The 19940-nt window shown below is 45.4% G+C and overlaps 2 protein-coding genes across 18 annotated transcripts in view; one reads left to right on the top strand and one right to left on the bottom strand.

The window, feature by feature from the left end:
* The window catches only part of si:dkey-286j15.1 (uncharacterized protein LOC796378 homolog), a 35028-nt gene extending 23095 nt beyond the window's left edge, over positions 1-11933 (top strand). For both annotated transcript variants that reach the window (XM_067421896.1, XM_067421898.1), the window contains exons 13-16: positions 316-509; positions 632-785; positions 2972-3099; positions 11360-11933. In XM_067421896.1, coding sequence (XP_067277997.1) covers positions 316-509; positions 632-785; positions 2972-3099; positions 11360-11671 — 788 coding nt within the window. In that variant the 3' untranslated portion in view covers positions 11672-11933. The remainder of the gene's footprint in view (positions 1-315; positions 510-631; positions 786-2971; positions 3100-11359) is intronic.
* A 3385-nt stretch (positions 11934-15318) lies between these two features.
* nrxn1b (neurexin 1b) overlaps positions 15319-19940 on the bottom strand; it is a 144242-nt gene continuing 139620 nt past the window's right edge. For 9 of the 16 annotated variants that reach the window (XM_067422132.1, XM_067422128.1, XM_067422123.1 and 6 more), the window contains 2 exons: positions 18403-18490; positions 15319-16691 (listed from right to left, as the gene is read on the bottom strand). In XM_067422132.1, the coding sequence (XP_067278233.1) occupies positions 16387-16691; positions 18403-18490 (393 nt within the window). In that variant the 3' untranslated portion in view covers positions 15319-16386. The remainder of the gene's footprint in view (positions 16692-18402; positions 18491-19940) is intronic. The other 7 variants (XM_067422133.1, XM_067422125.1, XM_067422131.1 and 4 more) reach the window with 1 other exon arrangement.

A 19940-nucleotide genomic window follows, 5' to 3' on the forward strand; every position in this document is an offset into this window, starting at 1 on the left:
CAAGCAAAAGTAATTGTCTTGTTTTGGGGAGAAACAATTTGAAAAAATCCCATTGGCAGATTATTTATCTTATTTTAAGCAAAAACTCTCTTCATTTTGAGTTATTTCTTCCCAAAACAAGACAATAATTTGTACTTGTCTAGTAAATGTTTCTTAATGTAAGAATTGTTTGATATTTTGACTAGAAACAAGACAAAAATACTAAGAAAAGCATTTTTTGCACAGTGTATAGTATAGTCTACATACTGATACTGTTTTTTTTTTTAGTTGTCTTCCCTCATTTTAACTTCTTTTTAACTTGTTTTTACTTCATAGAGTCAGAGTTGTCTTCAGCTGTCATTCACAAAATGATTGAGTGGCTAAAGAACAACAAAAGTCCTCACAGCCAAGTTGAAGAGTTCATGAGACATACAGCCCCTCATCGAGCTGCATGGATTCGATTCCCTGAAACAAAAACTATTGAAGAAATCAATAGAGAATATCCCAGACTTCAGGACTCTCCTGGAATGGTGAGCATTATGAGGGGAGCAGGGGTGGGAACAGTCATTTTGAAAACTAAAATGCTTCAGCTTATTCATTCCATTGTCACTTGCATTCTAGCATATATTAAAAACTTACTGTTTTTATTTAGATATTGCAGGACTTTGAAGTTATATTCCCTGACCATGCCGACCGCCTTTACGAATTTTGGGCTCCTGTCTTCACTGACCGGATTTTGCTTTTCACAAACAAAGAACCCAGGGCTTCTGATGTCCTTCCAGAAAATCTGGAAGCACTGCCAATAGGTAGGATATCCTATTAAAATCACACAATGAATACCACATTTACTACAACACTAAAATGCATGTGTTCTGAATGGTTGACTGAGGTTTTAAGTGGTTGAATTTTATGTAACCGCACAAGAAGTGAGGGTTAAATACTTGTCTGTTGTCTTAATATGGAGTCGGCCCACCCTCTCTAACAGCTCCAGCTCTTCTGGGAAGGCTTTCCTCAAGGTTTAGGAGTGTGTTTATGGGGATTTTTGCCCATTCTTCTAGAAGCTCATTTGTGAGGTCAGGCACTGATGTTGGACGAGAAGGCCTGGCTCTCAGTCTCCGCTCTAATTCATCCCAAAGCTGTTCTATCGGGTTGAGCTCAGGACTCTGTGCAGGCCAGTCCAGTTCCTCCACACCAAACTCCTCATCCATGTCTTTATGGACCGACGCTTTGTGCACTGGAGCGCAGTCATGCTGGGACAGGAAGGGGCCGTCCACAAACTGATCCCATAAAGTTGGGAGCATGAAATTGTCCAAATTGTCTTGGTGAAGCATCAAGGGCCCGATCACACAGAGGTTCGAAAACGCGAGGTGCACTGCGCTGCCTTTTTTGGTTGGTGTTTTTCATTTAGAAAAGAGCAGTGCGCTGCGTTTTTTTTTAAATGTTTCTTGGCAACCCCCGAATCAGCTGTCCTGTCAGTCAAATCAAGGTAACGGTCAACACAACGGAAGTCCCGCCCCTCCATTCATTCGATTAAACAACAGAAAATAAACGCTATGACGTTGGGCGCTTTTCCGCTCAGAGTTTATTTTTTTTCAACTTTATGCGCTTGGAGCGCTCCTTAAAAAACGTGAGGCACCCACGGCGCATAAGCAGCACGCATGATGCTCTCTCAAAAAAGGCGGCTCTCGCTGCAAAAACACGTTGTGTGATCGGGGCCTAAGAGTTCCTTTCACTGGAACTAAGGGGCCAAGCTCAACCCCTGAAAAACAACCCCGCTCCATAATCCCCCCTTCACCAAACTTTACACTGCACAATGCAGTCAGGCGAGTCCCGTTTTCCTGGAGACCGCCCAAACCCAGACTCGTCCATGTGATTGTCAGACTGAAGCGTGATTGGTCGCTCAGAGAACACGTCTCACTGCTCTAGAGTCCAGTGGCGGCTGCTTTACTCCACTGCATCCCACGCTTTGCATTGCTCTTGGTGATGTAAGGCTTGAGCTGCTCGGCCATGGAAACCCATTCCATGAAGCTCTCTCCGCTGTTCTTGAGCTCATCTGAAGGCCACAGAAGTCTGGAGGTCTGGAGCTGTTGACTCTGCAGAACTTCTGTATGCCTCAGCATGCGCTGACTGCTCTGTGAGTTTACATGGCCTACCACTGCCGGGCCCAATACTTTTGGAATATAGTGCATATGGCTTATTAAACAAGAAACAAATCTAGGTTGGGACTTGATTTCATCCATTAGTTGTTGATTTGTCTGTGAAAAGTGGGTGCTCCATACCAGAATGAAGGCAGATCTGTACAGAAAGAAATGTCTGTCAGGTAGGCTGAGATCCGAGCAGCTACCGTCAGAGGATCCGGCTGGAATGAGACGTAGAGTTGTGTGTCATCAGCATGGCAATGATAAGAAAAACCATGTGCCTGAATGACATATCCTAGTGATGACATGCAGATGGCAAAGAGAAGCGGCCCCAGCACTGAGCCCTGAGGCACTGCGGTAGTTAGTTGGTGAAATATCTCTCCCCTCCAGGGCTGTGTCAGTCAACTTGACAACTCAACTCGCCCCACGCGTTGCATTCGTGGAGAAGGAGAGCGGTACATGAGCCCATAAATTTAAGCTATTATCTAACTTGTCCAACTAAACTGAATGTTTTTTATTTCTATAAAAAAGGCAAAAAGACATTGTGAGCAAGTAATGCATTTGGTGTACATCTTGTAACACCGACTACCGCAGCAAGACGAATGCATGCGTGGATGAATCATTCAGGACCAGAAACATGAATTAAGAAAATAAATGGGGTCAGTTTAGATTTCATAGAGATTTTAACAGAGGTCTGGCTGAGCCTTTTTTTTGTAACAAAAAAACAAAACAACAAAAAATTGGTTGTTCTTGAGTGCATATGAAAGTAGTTCCACACACACGTTGTAGAGATGACATCTGTAAGCTTAATGCTTTTTCTGACATGTTTGCTCTGTAAACCTTTTCGTTCAAAGATGTTCGTGGAGAAATTGCCTTGAATTGCCTTCCTGTCATCCTGCCCTCATCACCATACCGCACAAATGGGAAAACTGTGCGTCCAACATATGCTGAGATTAAGCGCAGCTTCATTGACATTCAACCTGTAAGTAAAAGCAAAACTATCAGCTGTATTAATTACACTGCTCTGTGCACATTTGGATCCATTTCTCTTCTTTCCTTTAGTGATTGTGTTGAACAGCAGATGTCATGAATAATGTTCAATCATCACTTTTATAGTAAACCTACTTAATTTAATTCTACAGCACTGCTTCAGTTACTTTTACACCGTGTAAATTAGCACTGCTGACTTGATAGAGGTGTAACGGCACACAAAACTGAATGTTCAATACAGCAGGGGAGAGAAAACTAACAAAGAAAAGTGCTTGTTTATTATTTAACAGTTTTCTGAACAAGTTGTGTTAATTCAATTATAACTAAAAGTTTTTTTATCTCTGCTAATGCTGTAAACTATAGGGAGCGCTATTATAATATAACAACAGAGCTCAATCTATCAGCCTAAATGCAGTTGCTATTTATGTTTAGATATAATAATCAACACTCAAATAACACATTAACTTCTAAATCTAACTATAAAATTGTTTTTACTCCAATTTGTTGTTGAAATATAATCATTTATACACAGTGGCTGTCATTTATTTAAACACATTAAATAATCCAGACATCAGTAACAGGTTTAGTAGAATATAATGAATATACACTCACCTAAAGGATTATTAGGAACATCTGTTCAATTTCTCATTAATGCAATTATCTAATCAACCAATCACATGGCAGTTCTTCAGTGCATTTAGGGGTGTGGTCCTGATCAAGACAATCTTCTGAACTCCAAACTGAATGTCAGAATGGGAAAGAAAGGTGATTTAAGCCGTGTTGAGCGTGGCATGGTTGTTGGTGCCATACGGGCTGGTCTGAGTATTTCACAATCTGCTCAGTTACTGGGATTTACACACACAACCATTTCTAGGTGTAGTAAAGTTCGATAATAAGGAAGGAAGAGGACAAGGGGTCGGCGGGACGGTTGATGCTTTTCTCTTTATTATAACTCAAAACTTTAGCAACACACACTGCGGTGTGGAATCTCATAAACAACGATCTCTCGAGCACTTCCGGGTCGGCACTTCCGGCTTCCGGTTACTCAGTCTCTGTGGGGGGGGTTTGGCATCAACCGTCCGGGCTCTCTCTCTCCCTGATCTCCGGTTCCACCGAGGTTTTATTCCCTCTCCGTGCTCATTACTAGAACAAGAGACAGGTGTTATTAATCTGCTTCCAATCCACTCACTTACCGCTTGTCCCGCGGCTCTCTCTCCCGCTGCAGACCTCGCTGAACCACGCCCCCCTTGCCACATACCCCCACCGCCCGACTCAGGCCGGGGAGCCGTCCGGCCTGCAGCCCCCCCCCCCCCCATTTCTGGAGAGGAAATCGGCCACAGCCATCTGAGCACCCGGCCTGTGGACCACCTGGAACTTAAAAGGCTGAAGAGCTAGATACCAACGGGTGATCCGCGCGTTGGTATCCTTCATGCGGTGGAGCCATTGGAGAGGAGCGTGGTCCGAACAGAGGGTGAACTCCCGCCCCAGAAGGTAGTAGCGGAGGGTGAGAACGGCCCACCTGATGGCAAGGCACTCCTTTTCGATGGTGCTGTACTTAGCCTCTCTCTTCGAGAGCTTACGGCTAATGTACAGCACCGGCCGCTCTCCCCCCTCCACCTCCTGGGCCAGGACTGCGCCCAGCCCCCTGTCCGACGCGTCAGTCTGCAACAGAAAAGGGAGAGAAAAGTCAGGGGAGTGTAAAAGCGGCCCGCCACATAGAGCAGCCTTAACTCGGGTGAAGGCCTGCTGGCACGGCTCCGTCCATTGGACCGTATCTGGTAGCCCCTTTTTAGTAAGGTCAGTCAGAGGGCTGGTGAGGTCCGAATAATTTGGTATAAACCGTCTATAATATCCCGCCAGCCCCAAGAACTGCCTTACCTCCTTTTTGGTCTTGGGTCTCGGACAGGTTGCAATTGCGGCGGTCTTATCAATTTGGGGACGCACCTGCCCATGACCCAAGTGGAAGCCCAGATACCTTACCTCCACCCGCCCAATTGCACACTTCTTCGGATTGGCCGTGAGCCCCGCTCCCCTCAGCGACCTCAGGACCGCCCTGACATGCTGCATATGCCGCTGCCAATCGTGACTGTAAATCACGATATCGTCCAGGTAGGCAGCAGCATATGCGGCATGGGGCCGTAAAATCCGGTCCATGAGGCGCTGAAAGGTAGCGGGTGCCCCGAACAAACCGAAGGGAAGCGTGACGAATTGGTGCAATCCGAACGGCGTGGTGAAAGCTGTCTTTTCTTTGGACAATGGAGACAAGGGGATCTGCCAATAGCCCTTCGTTAAGTCCAATGTCGAATAAAATCGAGCCGTGCCTAGCCGATCAAGCAACTCGTCAACCCGCGGCATTGGATACGCGTCGAATTTCGACACTGCGTTCACCTTGCGGTAGTCCACACAGAACCTGACCGAGCCGTCGGTCTTAGGGACTAAAACGATCGGGCTCGCCCAGTCACTGTTGGACTCCTCTATTACTCCCATATCGAGCATTGCCCCTAATTCTTCCTGAACTACCTTTTTCTTGTGTTCAGGTAAGCGATACGGCCGGCTGCGAACTACCACGCCCGGCTCGGTCTCGATATGGTGCTGAATTAAGTTGGTACGTCCCGGTAGGGGCGAAAACACGTCGGCGAACTCCGCCTGTAGCTTTGAGAGATCAGTGAGTTGGGACGGCGAGAGGTGATCTCCCCCAGGGGCCAGTGCGACCGATTGTGCTTTGATGCTCGCCTCTGGCCCGAGATCATCCTCTCCCCCGATCACCGTCGCCAACAACACTGATTCCACCTCATTCCATTTCTTAAGGAGATTGAGGTGGTATATTTGACGTGCCCCGTTCCTATCGGAGCGTATCACTTCATAATCGAGGTCTCCAACCTGTCGTGCGACCTCAAACGGCCCCTGCCACTTCGACATTAATTTAGAGCTCGATGTAGGGAGTAATACGAGCACTTTCTCTCCCGGTGTGAATTTGCGTAGTCTCGTACCCCTGTTATACGACCGGCTTTGGCGGTCCTGGGCTTGCAACAAATTCTCCCTAGATAGCCGCCCCAAGGTGTGGAGTTTTGTTCGCAAGTCCAGCACATATTGAATTTCGTTCTTGGCCAAAGAAGGTCCCTCCTCCCAAGTTTCTCGTAGGACATCCAGCACCCCCCGGGGCTGTCGTCCGTAGAGAAGCTCGAAGGGGGAAAACCCCGTGGAGGCTTGCGGGACCTCTCGCACAGCGAATAAGAGGGGTTCTAACCACCGATCCCAATTTTTGGCGTCTTCCTGTACGAATTTACGGATCATGGATTTAAGAGTGCGATTAAATCGTTCGACCAAGCCGTCTGTTTGTGGGTGATAGACGCTTGTTCGAATGGATTTAATGCCCAATAATCCGTACAATTCGCTTAACGTGCGTGACATAAACGCCGTGCCTTGATCAGTGAGGATTTCCTTCGGAATCCCCACTCGGGAGATTAACCGAAACAGTGCGTCCGCAACACTCTTCGCAGAGATGTTGCGGAGAGCCACTGCTTCTGGATATCGTGTTGCGTAGTCCACGATAACTAGCGCAAAACGATGTCCGCGTGCGGATCGCTCTAATGGCCCGATGAGGTCCATCGCAATTCTTTCGAAGGGGACCTGCATTAATGGAAGGGGGCGCAATGGCGCTTTTGGGGCGGCCAGTGGATTCACCAACTGACATTCAGGGCAAGACGCGCACCACCTGCGCACATTGTCATGAATGCCTGGCCAAAAAAATCGGGTCATTAAGCGATTCAGTGTGGCCGCCTGCCCCAGGTGGCCCGCCATCGGGTTCGAGTGAGCCGCCTGGAAAAGCATTTCCCGGCGGCTCTTTGGTACCAATAACTGGGTTGTATCCACTTTTGTCTGAGTGTCTTGGGTCACTCGATACAACCGATCCTTAATTATGGCAAAATAAGGATACGTGACGGGCAACGCGGGTTGGAGAGACTGACCGTCGATAGAGCGGACCTGCTGAAATGCATGTTTTAGGGTCTCATCTTGAGACTGCTCCAGAGGGAAGTCATCGCGGTCCGAGAGAATCAGTCTCTCGACCCCGCTCGGTTCCTCTGAAGCTGTTCCCAAGGGTCCCGTATCAGTCTCGCCAACCTGCACTCGCACCGCCCCGTTCCTAGCCTTGTTTTCCCAAGCGGCATCCGCGCATAACGACCCCAATAATGCCGAAAAGGCGGGCCAATTCGTCCCCAGAATTAGCGGATGCCGGAGGTGGGGACTAACCGCCACCTCAACACTATGCTTTTTCCCCCTAAACTGTATCGTGACTGGGACAACCGGATATTCCACCACATCCCCGTGCACACACCGCACCTTAACCATGCGGCTTGTATCCAATGCCCCAGGCTGCATCAGGCTTTGATGGATCGAGGTTTGGTTACATCCTGAATCCACCAAGGCCTGATATGTACCCCCCTTGATACTTACAGGAATTTGGTACTCTCCTGCTTGATCGGGGGTGGTCCGCTGGACGTCCGGGACCCGGATCATTGTCCCGATGTCCATCCTCGGACATCGGTCCACAAAATGATCCGGATCACCGCACCGCCAGCAGGCCAGCCCAGGCTTACCCGCCACCCCTGCGGCGGGGAGTGGATTGGAAAATGAGCGCGGAGGGGGGGTGGAACCGGAACCGTTATCCCCGCCCGACCCCAGCAGCCCCGCCCCCCTGGGCGGGGCCCTCGAACTCCCGTATTGCCCTGGGCCCATTCCACCCCGTCCTCTGGGGGGAATACGAGGGGGCCCTGGAGGGCGGGACCTAGGGAGAGGGACAGGGCGAGAAGGAGAGACAGAGGGGGGAGAGAGAGAGGGAGAAGTTAGTAGGGGCTCGCCGACCCCCGGGCACGCCACCAGATGGTCCTCCGCCAGGTTGATGGCCGTCGTCAGCGACGTGGGCCGGTGGCACTGGACCCACTCGGCGGTCTTCCTGGGGAGCCGAGCGATGAACTGCTCCAGTACCACCAGATCGACGATGTGGTCCACGTCGCTTCCACCGGCCAATAGCCATTTGCGGCACTCGTCCCGGAGCTGTTGGGCCATCGCGAAGGGCCGACCGGCCTCACCCCACGCCAGCGAGCGGAACCGCTGTCGATGCTGCTCGGGGGTCCGGCCGACCCGCTGGATGATGGCCCTCTTTAGGTCTTCATAATCCAGGAGGTTCGCCACCGGCAGTTGTTGAGCGGCCGCCTGGGCTTCTCCCGTGAGCAGTGGTATGAGGCGCACCGGCCACTGTGCCCGGGGCCACCCGCAGGCCTCCGCTGCCTTCTGGAACAGTTCGATGAAGGCCTCGGGATCGTCCTGTGGCCCCATCTTATGTAGGGGCACGTGGACCGGTGCGCTGGCGAGCCCGGCGGCTTCGGTGCGAACCTCCCGGGCTGTCCAGCTCCGGAACCTCTCGCGGTCCTCTTGCTGGCCGCGGACGATGGCCTCGAAACGGCGCTCCTGGTCCGCCCGCAGGTCCAGCATGGACTGATGTTGTTCCTGGTGGAGGGCCGCGAGAGCGGTGATGATATCCGCAAACGGCGTGGCGGAGGGCGTTGGTGTTGTCATGGCGGCGGCGCGGTCCTACTTCCTTCCCGGGTTTTGGCACCACTGTAGTAAAGTTCGATAATAAGGAAGGAAGAGGACAAGGGGTCGGCGGGACGGTTGATGCTTTTCTCTTTATTATAACTCAAAACTTTAGCAACACACACTGCGGTGTGGAATCTCATAAACAACGATCTCTCGAGCACTTCCGGGTCGGCACTTCCGGCTTCCGGTTACTCAGTCTCTGTGGGGGGGGTTTGGCATCAACCGTCCGGGCTCTCTCTCTCCCTGATCTCCGGTTCCACCGAGGTTTTATTCCCTCTCCGCGCTCATTACTAGAACAAGAGACAGGTGTTATTAATCTGCTTCCAATCCACTCACTTACCGCTTGTCCCGCGGCTCTCTCTCCCGCTGCAGACCTCGCTGAACCACGCCCCCCTTGCCACACTAGGGTTTACAAAGAATGGTGTGAAAAGGGAAGAGCATCCAGTATGCGGCAGTCCTGTGGGAGAAAATGCCTTGTTGATGCTCGAGGTCAGAGGAGAATGGGCCGACTGATTCAAGCTGATAGAAGAGCAACTTTGACTGAAATAACCACTCGTTACAACCGAGGTATGCAGCAAAGCATTGGTGAAGCCACAACACGCACAACCTTGAGGCGGATGGGCTACAACAGCAGAAGACCCCACCGGGGACCACTCATCTCCACTACAAATAGGAAAAAGAGGCGACAATTTGCACAAGCTCACCATAATTGGACAGTTGAAGACTGAAAAATGTTGCCTGGTCTGATGAGTCTCGATTTCTGTTGAGACATTCAGATGGTAGAGTCAGAATTTGGCGTAACCAGAATGAGAACATGGATCCATCATGCCTTGTTACCACTGTGCAGGCTGGTGGCGGTGGTGTAATGGTGTGGGAGATGTTTTCTTGGCACACTTTAGGCCCCTTAGTGCCAATTGGGCATCGTTTAAATGCCACGGCCTAACTGAGCATTGTTTCTGACCATGTCCATCCCTTTATGACCACCATGTCCCCATCCTCTGATGGCTACTTCCAGCAGGATAATGCACCATGTCACAAAGCTCAAATCATTTCAAATTGCTTTCTTGAACATGACAATGAGTTGACTGTACTAAAATGGCCGCCACAGTCACCAGATCTCAACCCAAATAGAGCATCTTTGGGATGTGGTGGAACGGGAGCTTCAACATCAAATGTCCTTAAAACCAGAACGAACCGCAACACTCAAAAAAAAACATCAGAGAAGCGGTGAAAAACAGCGAACAACGTCCTCAGTGGCTGCCAGCAATCAGTCCCAATTGTAGCTCTGACTGTTAGACTAGTCACAAACATAATAAAATAAAATAAAATCTAAATCTAATAGTTCAGTGAGACACTGATTGAGCAATTACACCACATATGATGTGTTTCAGTTGCAATGTATCCTCAACACACCTTCAGATGTTCATTTATGTTCATTCTTTGACTATGACGATCACATTCACTCGCCTGTACAGCGATCAGTCACGCCATGTTAAAGAGCGTCAAAGCAACGTTTATCTTTGAATTTCGTGATAAAATAGACTAGATAAAAAATAAAATAGAATACTTAATATGTCCGTGTGGGAACTCGGGTTGAAGTGTGTTTCGGCTAGAAAAAACAAGCCGACTGCTAAAGATTGCATTCGGATCCCTTCGGTTCACACATGCACCCTACCGGAAGGTACTAATACGTGTACCGTTACACCACTTATCCTTGGAATATTGTCACAATGTATGCCAACTAGGGGTGACCCCGAAAAGTCGAAGATTCGATGCATCGATATGCGGAGCCTGATTCGACCACTGATCTCACGGTCGAATCTTCGCGGGTGTTATGAAACGAGGATCATACCATTTTGGCAATATGGGGGTACTCAATATTTTAAAGACGTGTCGCAGCGCTGAGCATCGGTGTGCGACCCCTTTAAGGGCGCTGAGCTTCGCACCGCGCCTTTAAAATTAGAACACGTTCAATGAGTGTACACACACCGGCGGCAGCATTCAGCGCCTGTCCGCGGCCACTCGGGAAGTTGTTTAAAATCCTGCCGCACCACAGAGCGCTTTCGTGCAGCTCATCTGTCAGTCAATACAAAATTGAGCTTGCGTGTATATAATGTGCGCGTCAGGTGGCGGTGTGAGGTCCTGAGACACGGGGCTGAGCTTCGCGTCCTTCACCTGCTTTAGGCACAATCGGCTTCAGAACATGCATGTAAACGCACTCAGTGTTCTTTTCCTCTCTAGGCAGGTATTTTTTAGGTTTATTTATCAAAATGTTCTTTTATATATTTGTGTGATGTTCTGTATTTCGATCGCGGCTTTAACATGTTGTGAGAAAACGGTTTATTAATGTTTATCCACCACATTACCTAGGCTATTTAAACCTAAATAAGAAAGCCATTGTCAGTTCGTCTGTCAGTTGGCAGGCAGTTTTGGTCGCTTTATTTAAAGTGTTTGCTGTGTGCAGTGTGTAAAGGAAAATAAAAATAGTTTTACCCTTCTGCTGACAAGTGTCGTGCCCCTCCCAACCCATTCAAACAAACAGATGATTCTACTATCAGTCGACCATAGAGAGATTCGACAATTCTGATTCGATTGTCTAAATCCTTAGTCGAGGACAGCCCTAATGCCAACTGAACTTTATTTATTCTTTTAAGGTTGGAACGAATATGGACCAATACCTGAGCAGTGAGACCAGCCAGGATCCACATGTCTTGGTGCTTGGGGACAAAGAGAACTTCTCCCAGGTTTTTGTCATTTTCAACGGGGAGGCAGTTGAACAGGAGACCCTAATTCAAGCTGTGGATTTATGTTTCAAAATGTTTTACATCTACGCCATAAACTATCCAAAGCCCTCTGCTCCAATTTGGGAGTTTTTGCAGCATGCGATCTTCAAAATTCCTGGAGGAGTGCCTTCAACACACTGCTGCCTCCTTAAAAACTTTGTTTTTAGTGTTACTGATCATTAGTAAGTCCAGTATTTGTAGCTTTATTACTACTATGTATTTAGAACCCAATGCCGGTTCCGTTGTACAATGTTATCTTATTTAAAGACACTATAAACTGAAGACTACATGACCTACTGGAGCCCCTCAGTGTTCAGCCTTCATCTGTTGAAATATAGAATGGAGAACATGTAAATAACCATTAAATGATTCTTGGGAATTATTAACTGGGTAAACAACGTTAAATAATTAAACAAACAAATAAAGTCAACTTTATCAATGCTCATGCCTCGTCTTCTTAGATTGTGTTGAAGATCAAAAGCTTTATGGAAATCACATTTGCATGGGGAGAAATAGTAAAAGATCTACATTTCCAGACATTATCTTTATAAATAATCTTGGAAATATTTGACTCTAAAGGCCAGATTTGCTAAACAGGGCAAATTGGCATGAGAGCGCAATCCCATAAAAGTGGCAATGGGAGTGGACGGTTCTGCTGGGGATCTACTGATTAATTAACGAACACCGACAGAGCCGAATCCTTTCCATAATGACCAGCGCAATCTACCCGTTATTTGATTGGCGGCCCGTGAATTATCTCCATCCAGCCCGAGTGCAGCCCGAACTAGAACAGTGAGATTGGGCGTGTTGTAGAAATTGAGTCAACACAATAAGTTGAGAATAAAATTAAAGGGGCTGTTTACTTGGCAAAAGCATCTAGTGCGCCGACAGAGAGGGCATTCAGTGTGTGTGGGCGGATCTTGGAAGAAATACGCACAAGTCTTTAGCCCTATTCAGACTGGATTAGTTTAACATGGGGATGTGGGGGTAAAGTACAGTATTGTTCAAAATAATAGCAGTACAATGTGACTAACCAGAATAATCAAGGTTTTTAGTATATTTTTTTATTGCTACGTGGCAAACAAGTTACCAGTAGGTTCAGCAGATCCTCAGAAAACAAACAAGACCCAGCATTCATGATATGCACGCTCTTAAGGCTGTGCAATTGGGCAATTAGTTGAAAGGGGTGTGTTCAAAAAAATAGCAGTGTCTACCTTTGACTGTACAAACTCAAAACTATTTTGTACAAACATTTTTTTTTTCTGGGATTTAGCAATCCTGTGAATCACTAAACTAATATTTAGTTGTATGACCACAGTTTTTTAAAACTGCTTGACATCTGTGTGGCATGGAGTCAACCAACTTGTGGCACCTCTCAGCTGTTATTCCACTCCATGATTCTTTAACAACATTCCACAATTCATTCACATTTCTTGGTTTTGCTTCAGAAACAGCATTTTTGATATCACCCCACAAGTTCTCAATTGGATTAAGGTCTGGAGATTGGGGTGGCCACTCCATAACATTAATTTTGTTGGTTTGGAACCAAGACTTTGCCCGTTTACTAGTGTGTTTTGGGTCATTGTCTTGTTGAAACAACCGTTTCAAGGGCATGTCCTCTTCAGCATAGGGCAACATGACCTCTTCAAGTATTTTAACATATGCAAACTGATCCATGATCCCTGGTATGCGATAAATAGGCCCAACACCATAGTAGGAGAAACATGCCCATATCATGATGCTTGCACCTCCATGCTTCACTGTCTTCACTGTGTACTGTGGCTTGAATTCAGAGTTTGGGGGTCGTCTCACAAACTGCCTGTGGCCCTTGGACCCAAAAAGAACAATTTTACTCTCATCAGTCCACAAAATGTTCCTCCATTTCTCTTTAGGCCAGTTGATGTGTTCTTTGGCAAATTGTAACCTCTTCTGCACATGCCTTTTTTTAACAGAGGGACTTTGCGGGGGATTCTTGAAAATAGATTAGCTTCACACAGACGTCTTCTAACTGTCACAGTACTTACAGGTAACTCCAGACTGTCTTTGATCATCCTGGAGGTGATCATTGGCTGAGCCTTTGCCATTCTGGTTATTCTTCTATCCATTTTGATGGTTGTCTTCCGTTTTCTTCCACGTCTCTCTGGTTTTGTTCTCCATTTTAAGGCATTGGAGATCATTTTAGCTGAACAGCCTATCATTTTTTGCACCTCTTTATAGGTTTTCCCCTCTCTAATCAACTTTTTAATCAAAGTACGCTGTTCTTCTGAACAATGTCTTGAACGACCCATTTTCCTCAGCTTTCAAATGCATGTTCAACAAGTGTTGGCTTCATCCTTAAATAGGGGCCACCTGATTCACACCTGTTTCTTCACAAAATTGATGACCTCAGTGATTGAATGCCACACTGCTATTTTTTTGAACACACCCCTTTCAACTAATTGCCCAATTGCACAGCCTTAAGAGCGTGCATATCATGAATGCTGGGTCTCGTTTGTTTTCTGACAATCTACTGAACCTACTGGTAACTTGTTTGCCACGTAGCAATAAAAAAATATACGAAAAACCTTGATTATTCTGGTTAGTCACATTGTACTGCTATTATTTTGAACAATACTGTAATTATTACCAGAGGTTCTCTGTGATTTTAGTCCCGTCCGAATCTGCCATCTCGGTTATCATCACGGACAATGTCAGTAAAGATTACAGAGACTTTTACCTTCTGTAAAAAGGTCCAGAAAAATGACCTCAGGTAATACTAATCCGTTCCAATACACCCACTGTAAAAATATACGGTAAAATCCCATCATTTCCTGTTTAAAAGTTAAAAAGAGGAGCATGGAGGCGCTTGAAATGTCGACTTTAAAAAAAATGGAAGTCGTTCAACCCCTAACACACTCACAAACACTGACACACACACACATGCACGCATATATCACTATTTTGCGAGTCCTGGCCCATACATGATTGATTCTGATCATGAATCGCAGCACAATGAACACCTCAAATACAACGGATACTCCAGCCTGTGGCAGCGTGGTAAGTTATGTTTAGTTAGACATGTACATAATCTGTAGATATCAAATGTAACAATGCAATACTATCACTTTAAAAAACTTGTTTTACTCACATAATTGTGTTGCACCATTCCTGTCGGATCCAGAAGGCACAGCATCGTTTTTTAATCTCATCCAGTCTCGTGTACAAACGAATCCGGTGAAATGAAGCGAACAAATGCAACGTCTTCCCCACGTGAGCTGGATCTTCAGTAAAAAAAAAAGCTCATCCATGCATTCCTAATATGTTTGAAACATGTCTTATGCTTTATTGCTTGGAAGTTCTGGTTTAGCTGAGGCCTATGTTATTTACCTATAACATGACAGGCACGAGTCGGTGGGCGGGGCTTCAGAATCAGGCCTTCGTCTTGAGGCGGTTTCTCTGAACTCTGACCTTAGGTAAGCACATTCGCAGAGCGATCATTTGATGAGCCAGCTGTCAATCAAAGCTTTTCTTTTACTAAGAAGGAAGTTTTGAGCTCCCATAAACACTGCGTCTGAAACTCCTCCAAATGCATATGCAATAAGATCAGCCGATAAAATAACTGTCCACGCCATTCAACGCTAATTCCTCACTGCGCGTCTTTAATAAATCCCGACTGTAGTTTTGAACGCCCAAAGAGGGTTTGCTGTTAGTAAATCTGGCCCTAAGGGTGTTATTGTGCCAAAAGAAAAATCTTTAAATACTGATAGTGCTAGTGGTAAAATATTTAACATATGGAATCCATAATAAGATGGAAACGCCTACGTTTATCCAAGACAGCACATACTTAAGAATTTACTTTGGGTAATATTTTATTTGCTTGATTAAATTTTCAAAACCATTTTAATACATACATTTTGAAAGTCTCATAAATGAAATAAAATACTGTATAAAAAATACTACAGGTCTAAAAAGTCAAATGAATTTGTAACGGTTCTGGTGTCTAGTTCAAAATTCAGTTTTTCCTGTCTCTTGCTCTAAAAGTAGGACATGAGACACACACACACACACACACACACACACACACAGAAACGAGTGACAATTTGATTTATGACTACATTTTGAGAGTGCATGTGCAAATGAACATGGATTTACCCCATATGTCATTATAGGCTGAGAATAATGCAGGTTTGTGAGTATATTGGTAGTAATAAATCTTTGGATGGATATGGTTTGTGTTTCAGAGCATCTCTAAAGCACCTGCACACACAGACACACACACACACACACACAGACTTGAACAATCATTTAGAGCACAATTTGTGGGTCACATGACGAAAAACAAGTAAATAAATGCAACTCTTGTCTATAAATTCATCTATATCTTAATAACATTCAAAATTATTTTGTCTTTTCTGCCAATGAGCAGATAAAGTTTGCATTCTCTATGCAACGGGTTATAAAACAGATTCGTCAGTCCAGAAGCACACGTTTGAAACCCATGGAAACGCTTTAAATAAGGTATTCTGCATCCATGTTCATGGACATGTCAGTGGCATAATCTTTTCTCTTTCGCCAAAATCATATTAGCTATATTGGACGCATCAAGAATTTCTTCTCATTCTTCAGCGATGCTTTTTCCTCATTGCAGTGTTCCCAGCAACACAAACAGGCATAAACCCCAAACATGGCTCTTCATTCTCCTTAACTGACCAAACTGAGCTCATTTACAGAAGCAGCAGTCTTCCCATCACTTCTGGGCAGTTTGGGCTATTTCATTCGCTTGTCTTTCATCCATTCCAATGTGAGGAAATTATTAAATATTGAAGGGAACATTTTTTTGTCCGGTTTTTGTAATCTTGCATCAGTTTGACATTGCATTGTTGATCTAGAAGTGAAAAGAGAAAGCCAGGGTAATAGAATCACACGTAATACTCCTTGTTCTTGTTTTTCTTGCTCTTACTGACACAGTCGGTCCCGTCTACGGGTTTCTCCTTCACGACTGATCCATTCGATTGGGCTGAATTGCAGATGTAATTGCGGCTCTCATCCACGTGGTACGATCCCTCGTCGCGGTTGCGATATTTGTACATGGCGTAGAGAAGAATGAGGATGCAGAGTGCGGCAGCAACCACGATGCCGACCACCATGCCTGTGGTACCGCTGGCCTCGCGGAAAACCTCCGACTGACCAGGATAGCTCTTCACCACGGGGCCTGTAGGGTTAGCTGAGGAAACAACAACACCAACTGTTATTATACAAGACAAATTATTATAGTGTGGAACCACATGACCATGCTTTGTTAAGTAAATTCAACAAGCCATTTTTTTGAGTGTAAGATTGTCCTCATAGGCCCTGTTTACAGCCGGTATTAAAGGGTTAGTTCCCCAATAATGAAATGTCTGTCATTAACTCCTCTCCCTAATGTCGCTCCACACCCGTAAGACCTCCGTTCATCTTCACACACAGTTTAAGATATTTTATATTTAGTCCGAGAGCGTATGCAAGTGTATGCACACTATACTGTCCATGTCCAGAAAGGGAATAAAAACATCATCACAGTAGTCCATATGAGACATCAGTGGGTTAATTAGAGTCTCTTGAAGCATCCAAAATACATTTGGGTCCTAAAATAACAAAAACTACGACTTTATTCAGCATTGGCTTCTCTTCCGCGTTTGTGTTCAATCCTCAAATAAAGATTCAAACGGTTATGAATCAGCGAATCGATACGGATCGCGTGTCAAACTGCTGAAATCACGAGACATCGGCGATCCGAATCATTGATCAAATGGGGAAGAACGTTTGTGTGTTCGCTTCATTTCACTGCAGAATCGTTTGTAAAGAAGTCTCAAATGCTGGATTTGCAGACACAAAGCTGTGCTTCTATATCGGATCCGACAGGAATGGTGCAACACACTTATGTGAGTAAAACGTGTTTTTTATATGTAGGCTAATAATAGTCCTGTGTGTTTTCCACATAAATAATCTGCCAGTGGTGTAAGAAAAATAATCTTGTCTTCTGTTTGAATTAAGAGTTTTTTTCTCACCCCATTGGCAGATTATTGATCTTATTTTAAGCAAAAACTCTCTTCATTTTGAGTTTTTTCCAAAAACAAGACAATTACTTTTGCTTGTCTAGTAAATGTTTCTTAATGTAAGAATATTTAGATGTTTAGACTAGAAACAAGACAAAAATACTGAGTAAGAAAAGCATTTTTTGCAGTGTACTGATTGGATTGTGTTGGTAACAGACACTTTCCTAGAGCTAAAAGAAGTGCTGTGCCTCTAATAAGTGCTTTCGATCTTCTTTTTGCTTTAAATGATATGTGGAGAATACTGGAGGTTTGCCACAGAGTTGTCCCTCCAACGCAACCCAAGGCTTCTTCAAGCGCCTCCATGCTCCTCTTTTTAACTTTTAAACAGGAAATGATGGGATTTTACCGTATGTTTTTACAGCGGGTGTATTGGAACGGATTAGTATTACCTGAGGTCATTTTTCTGGACCTTTTTACAGAAGGTAAAAGTCTCTGTAATCTTTACTGACATTGTCCGTGATGATAACCGAGATGGCAGATTCGGACAGGACTAAAATCACAGAGAACCTCTGGTAATAATTACTTTACCCCCACATCCCCATGTTAAACTAATCCTGTCTGAATCTGGCTTTTGATTTATACAACATCTAACAGACATTATTGCTGTGTCTGGATAAAGGAGCTTCAGTTCTTTAGAGAAAGCTGGAACAGTTTGTGTCTATTTCATATTCCTTTACAGTCTTAATTAGATCTCGTGCTTCAATGAACAGTCGCTTAATCTCGTGTAAAACATTAACCAGAGCTCAATGTGTTCGGGGAAACAGCAAAACTCAAGCGGTTGAGGTGAAAGACTGCGAGACAGACACAGTTATAAAGGACAGTAGTAAAGAAACGACTGACCTAACTCACCTGAGCTCGGCTCGCACGGGTCGATGTCCTCATCGTCGCTCGGGCACTCGGCAGACGCCACCAACAGGTCGTCCACAGTCTGGGAAACATGATGAAGGAAAGAGAGGCTCAATAATACCCTTCAACAGTTGTGGATCGCATTAGACACTGAACCTGAAATGTACTTTGTGTCTACAAGTGAAGGAACAACAAGGCGCTGCTTGTTTAGTGACCAATACAGTAACTGGTGACAAAACATTTACAGAAGTGTGTGTGTGTGTGTGTGTGTGTGTGTGTGTGTGTGTGTGTGTGTGTGTGTGTGTGTGGGCATGTTTTTGTGACATATGAGGACCCAAATGTGTATAATGCCATGGGTATGACACAGGTATTACAGGAGAGGGTGAAATATGAGGACATTACCCATGGCCCCACTTTTCAAAAGGCTTATAAATCACACAGGAGGAGTTTTTATGAGAAAGTAAAAATGCAGAATGTTTCCTGTGATGGGTAGGTTTAGGAGCTGTGTGTGTGTGTGTGTGTGTGTGTGTGTGTGTGTGTGTGTGTGTGTGTGTGTGTGTGTGTGTGTGTGTGTGTGTGTGTGTGTGTGTGTGTGTGTGTGTGTGTGTGAGAGAGAGAGAGAGAGTACAGTAAAACAGGAACAATGATGCCTGTAATTTTAAAGTGAAGGTTTATATAGACCCCAAACGTAAAAGCACTCTTTTTTCCTTCTTGTACAACCAACCAATCACAGCCCCGCCTCCTAACCGAGATAAAAGTGCTTATATTTTCCTCGCTCAGTTGCTCTTAGATCGGTCCTGAGTCCCTCTTAAAGGTCCCGTTCTTCGCGTGTTTTCGAAGCTTTGATTATGTTTACAGTGTGCGATATAACATGTTTATTGTTACATGACTTATCTGTACAGCGCTGTTTCCTCTCCTACAAACGGCCTGATGATTTCCTTGTTCTGTGAAGTCCCTCCTTCAGAAACACGTAACGAGTTCTGATTGGGCCAGCGCTTCCCGTGTTGTGATTGGACAGCAGCTTAGCGCACTTTGTCCGGAAAGGTCCCGCCTCTTACCATAACGGGGCAATGCAAGCGCTGAATGTGCGCTCTTCTCCACGTGGGAGAGCAACGAGACCACGCCCCTATTTTGCGTGTTCTTGTGGGCGGAGTCAACAGACGGTTCTAGTGATGTCATCACAGCAGGAAGTGCAGCGCTGTAGTCCAAACCGGCCGCTCACTGTCGGCTTTGAAAGGGAACTTCTGTTAAATAAAATATCTCGCTTGGCATTGAACTTTGAGCTTTATAATTTTACAGGTATTATTTATGCTCTAACAGCAACAATACACACTAACTAAAGTTTGAAAGATGGAATCACGAAGAACGGGACCTTTAAGCTAAGACTCCTATAGAAGTTTAAGGTAAATTAGGAGCTTTCGGGGAGGATTCTAAGAAGCTGTAAGAATGCGGGTCCTAAACTTAAATCCATTGAAGGCCATCATCAACATTTTCTAGCACTGATAACATTAACTAAAACAGTTCCCAACTTT

The sequence above is a fragment of the Pseudorasbora parva genome, chromosome 17 (assembly GCF_024679245.1).
Source record: "Pseudorasbora parva isolate DD20220531a chromosome 17, ASM2467924v1, whole genome shotgun sequence".
NCBI lineage: Eukaryota > Metazoa > Chordata > Actinopteri > Cypriniformes > Gobionidae > Pseudorasbora > Pseudorasbora parva.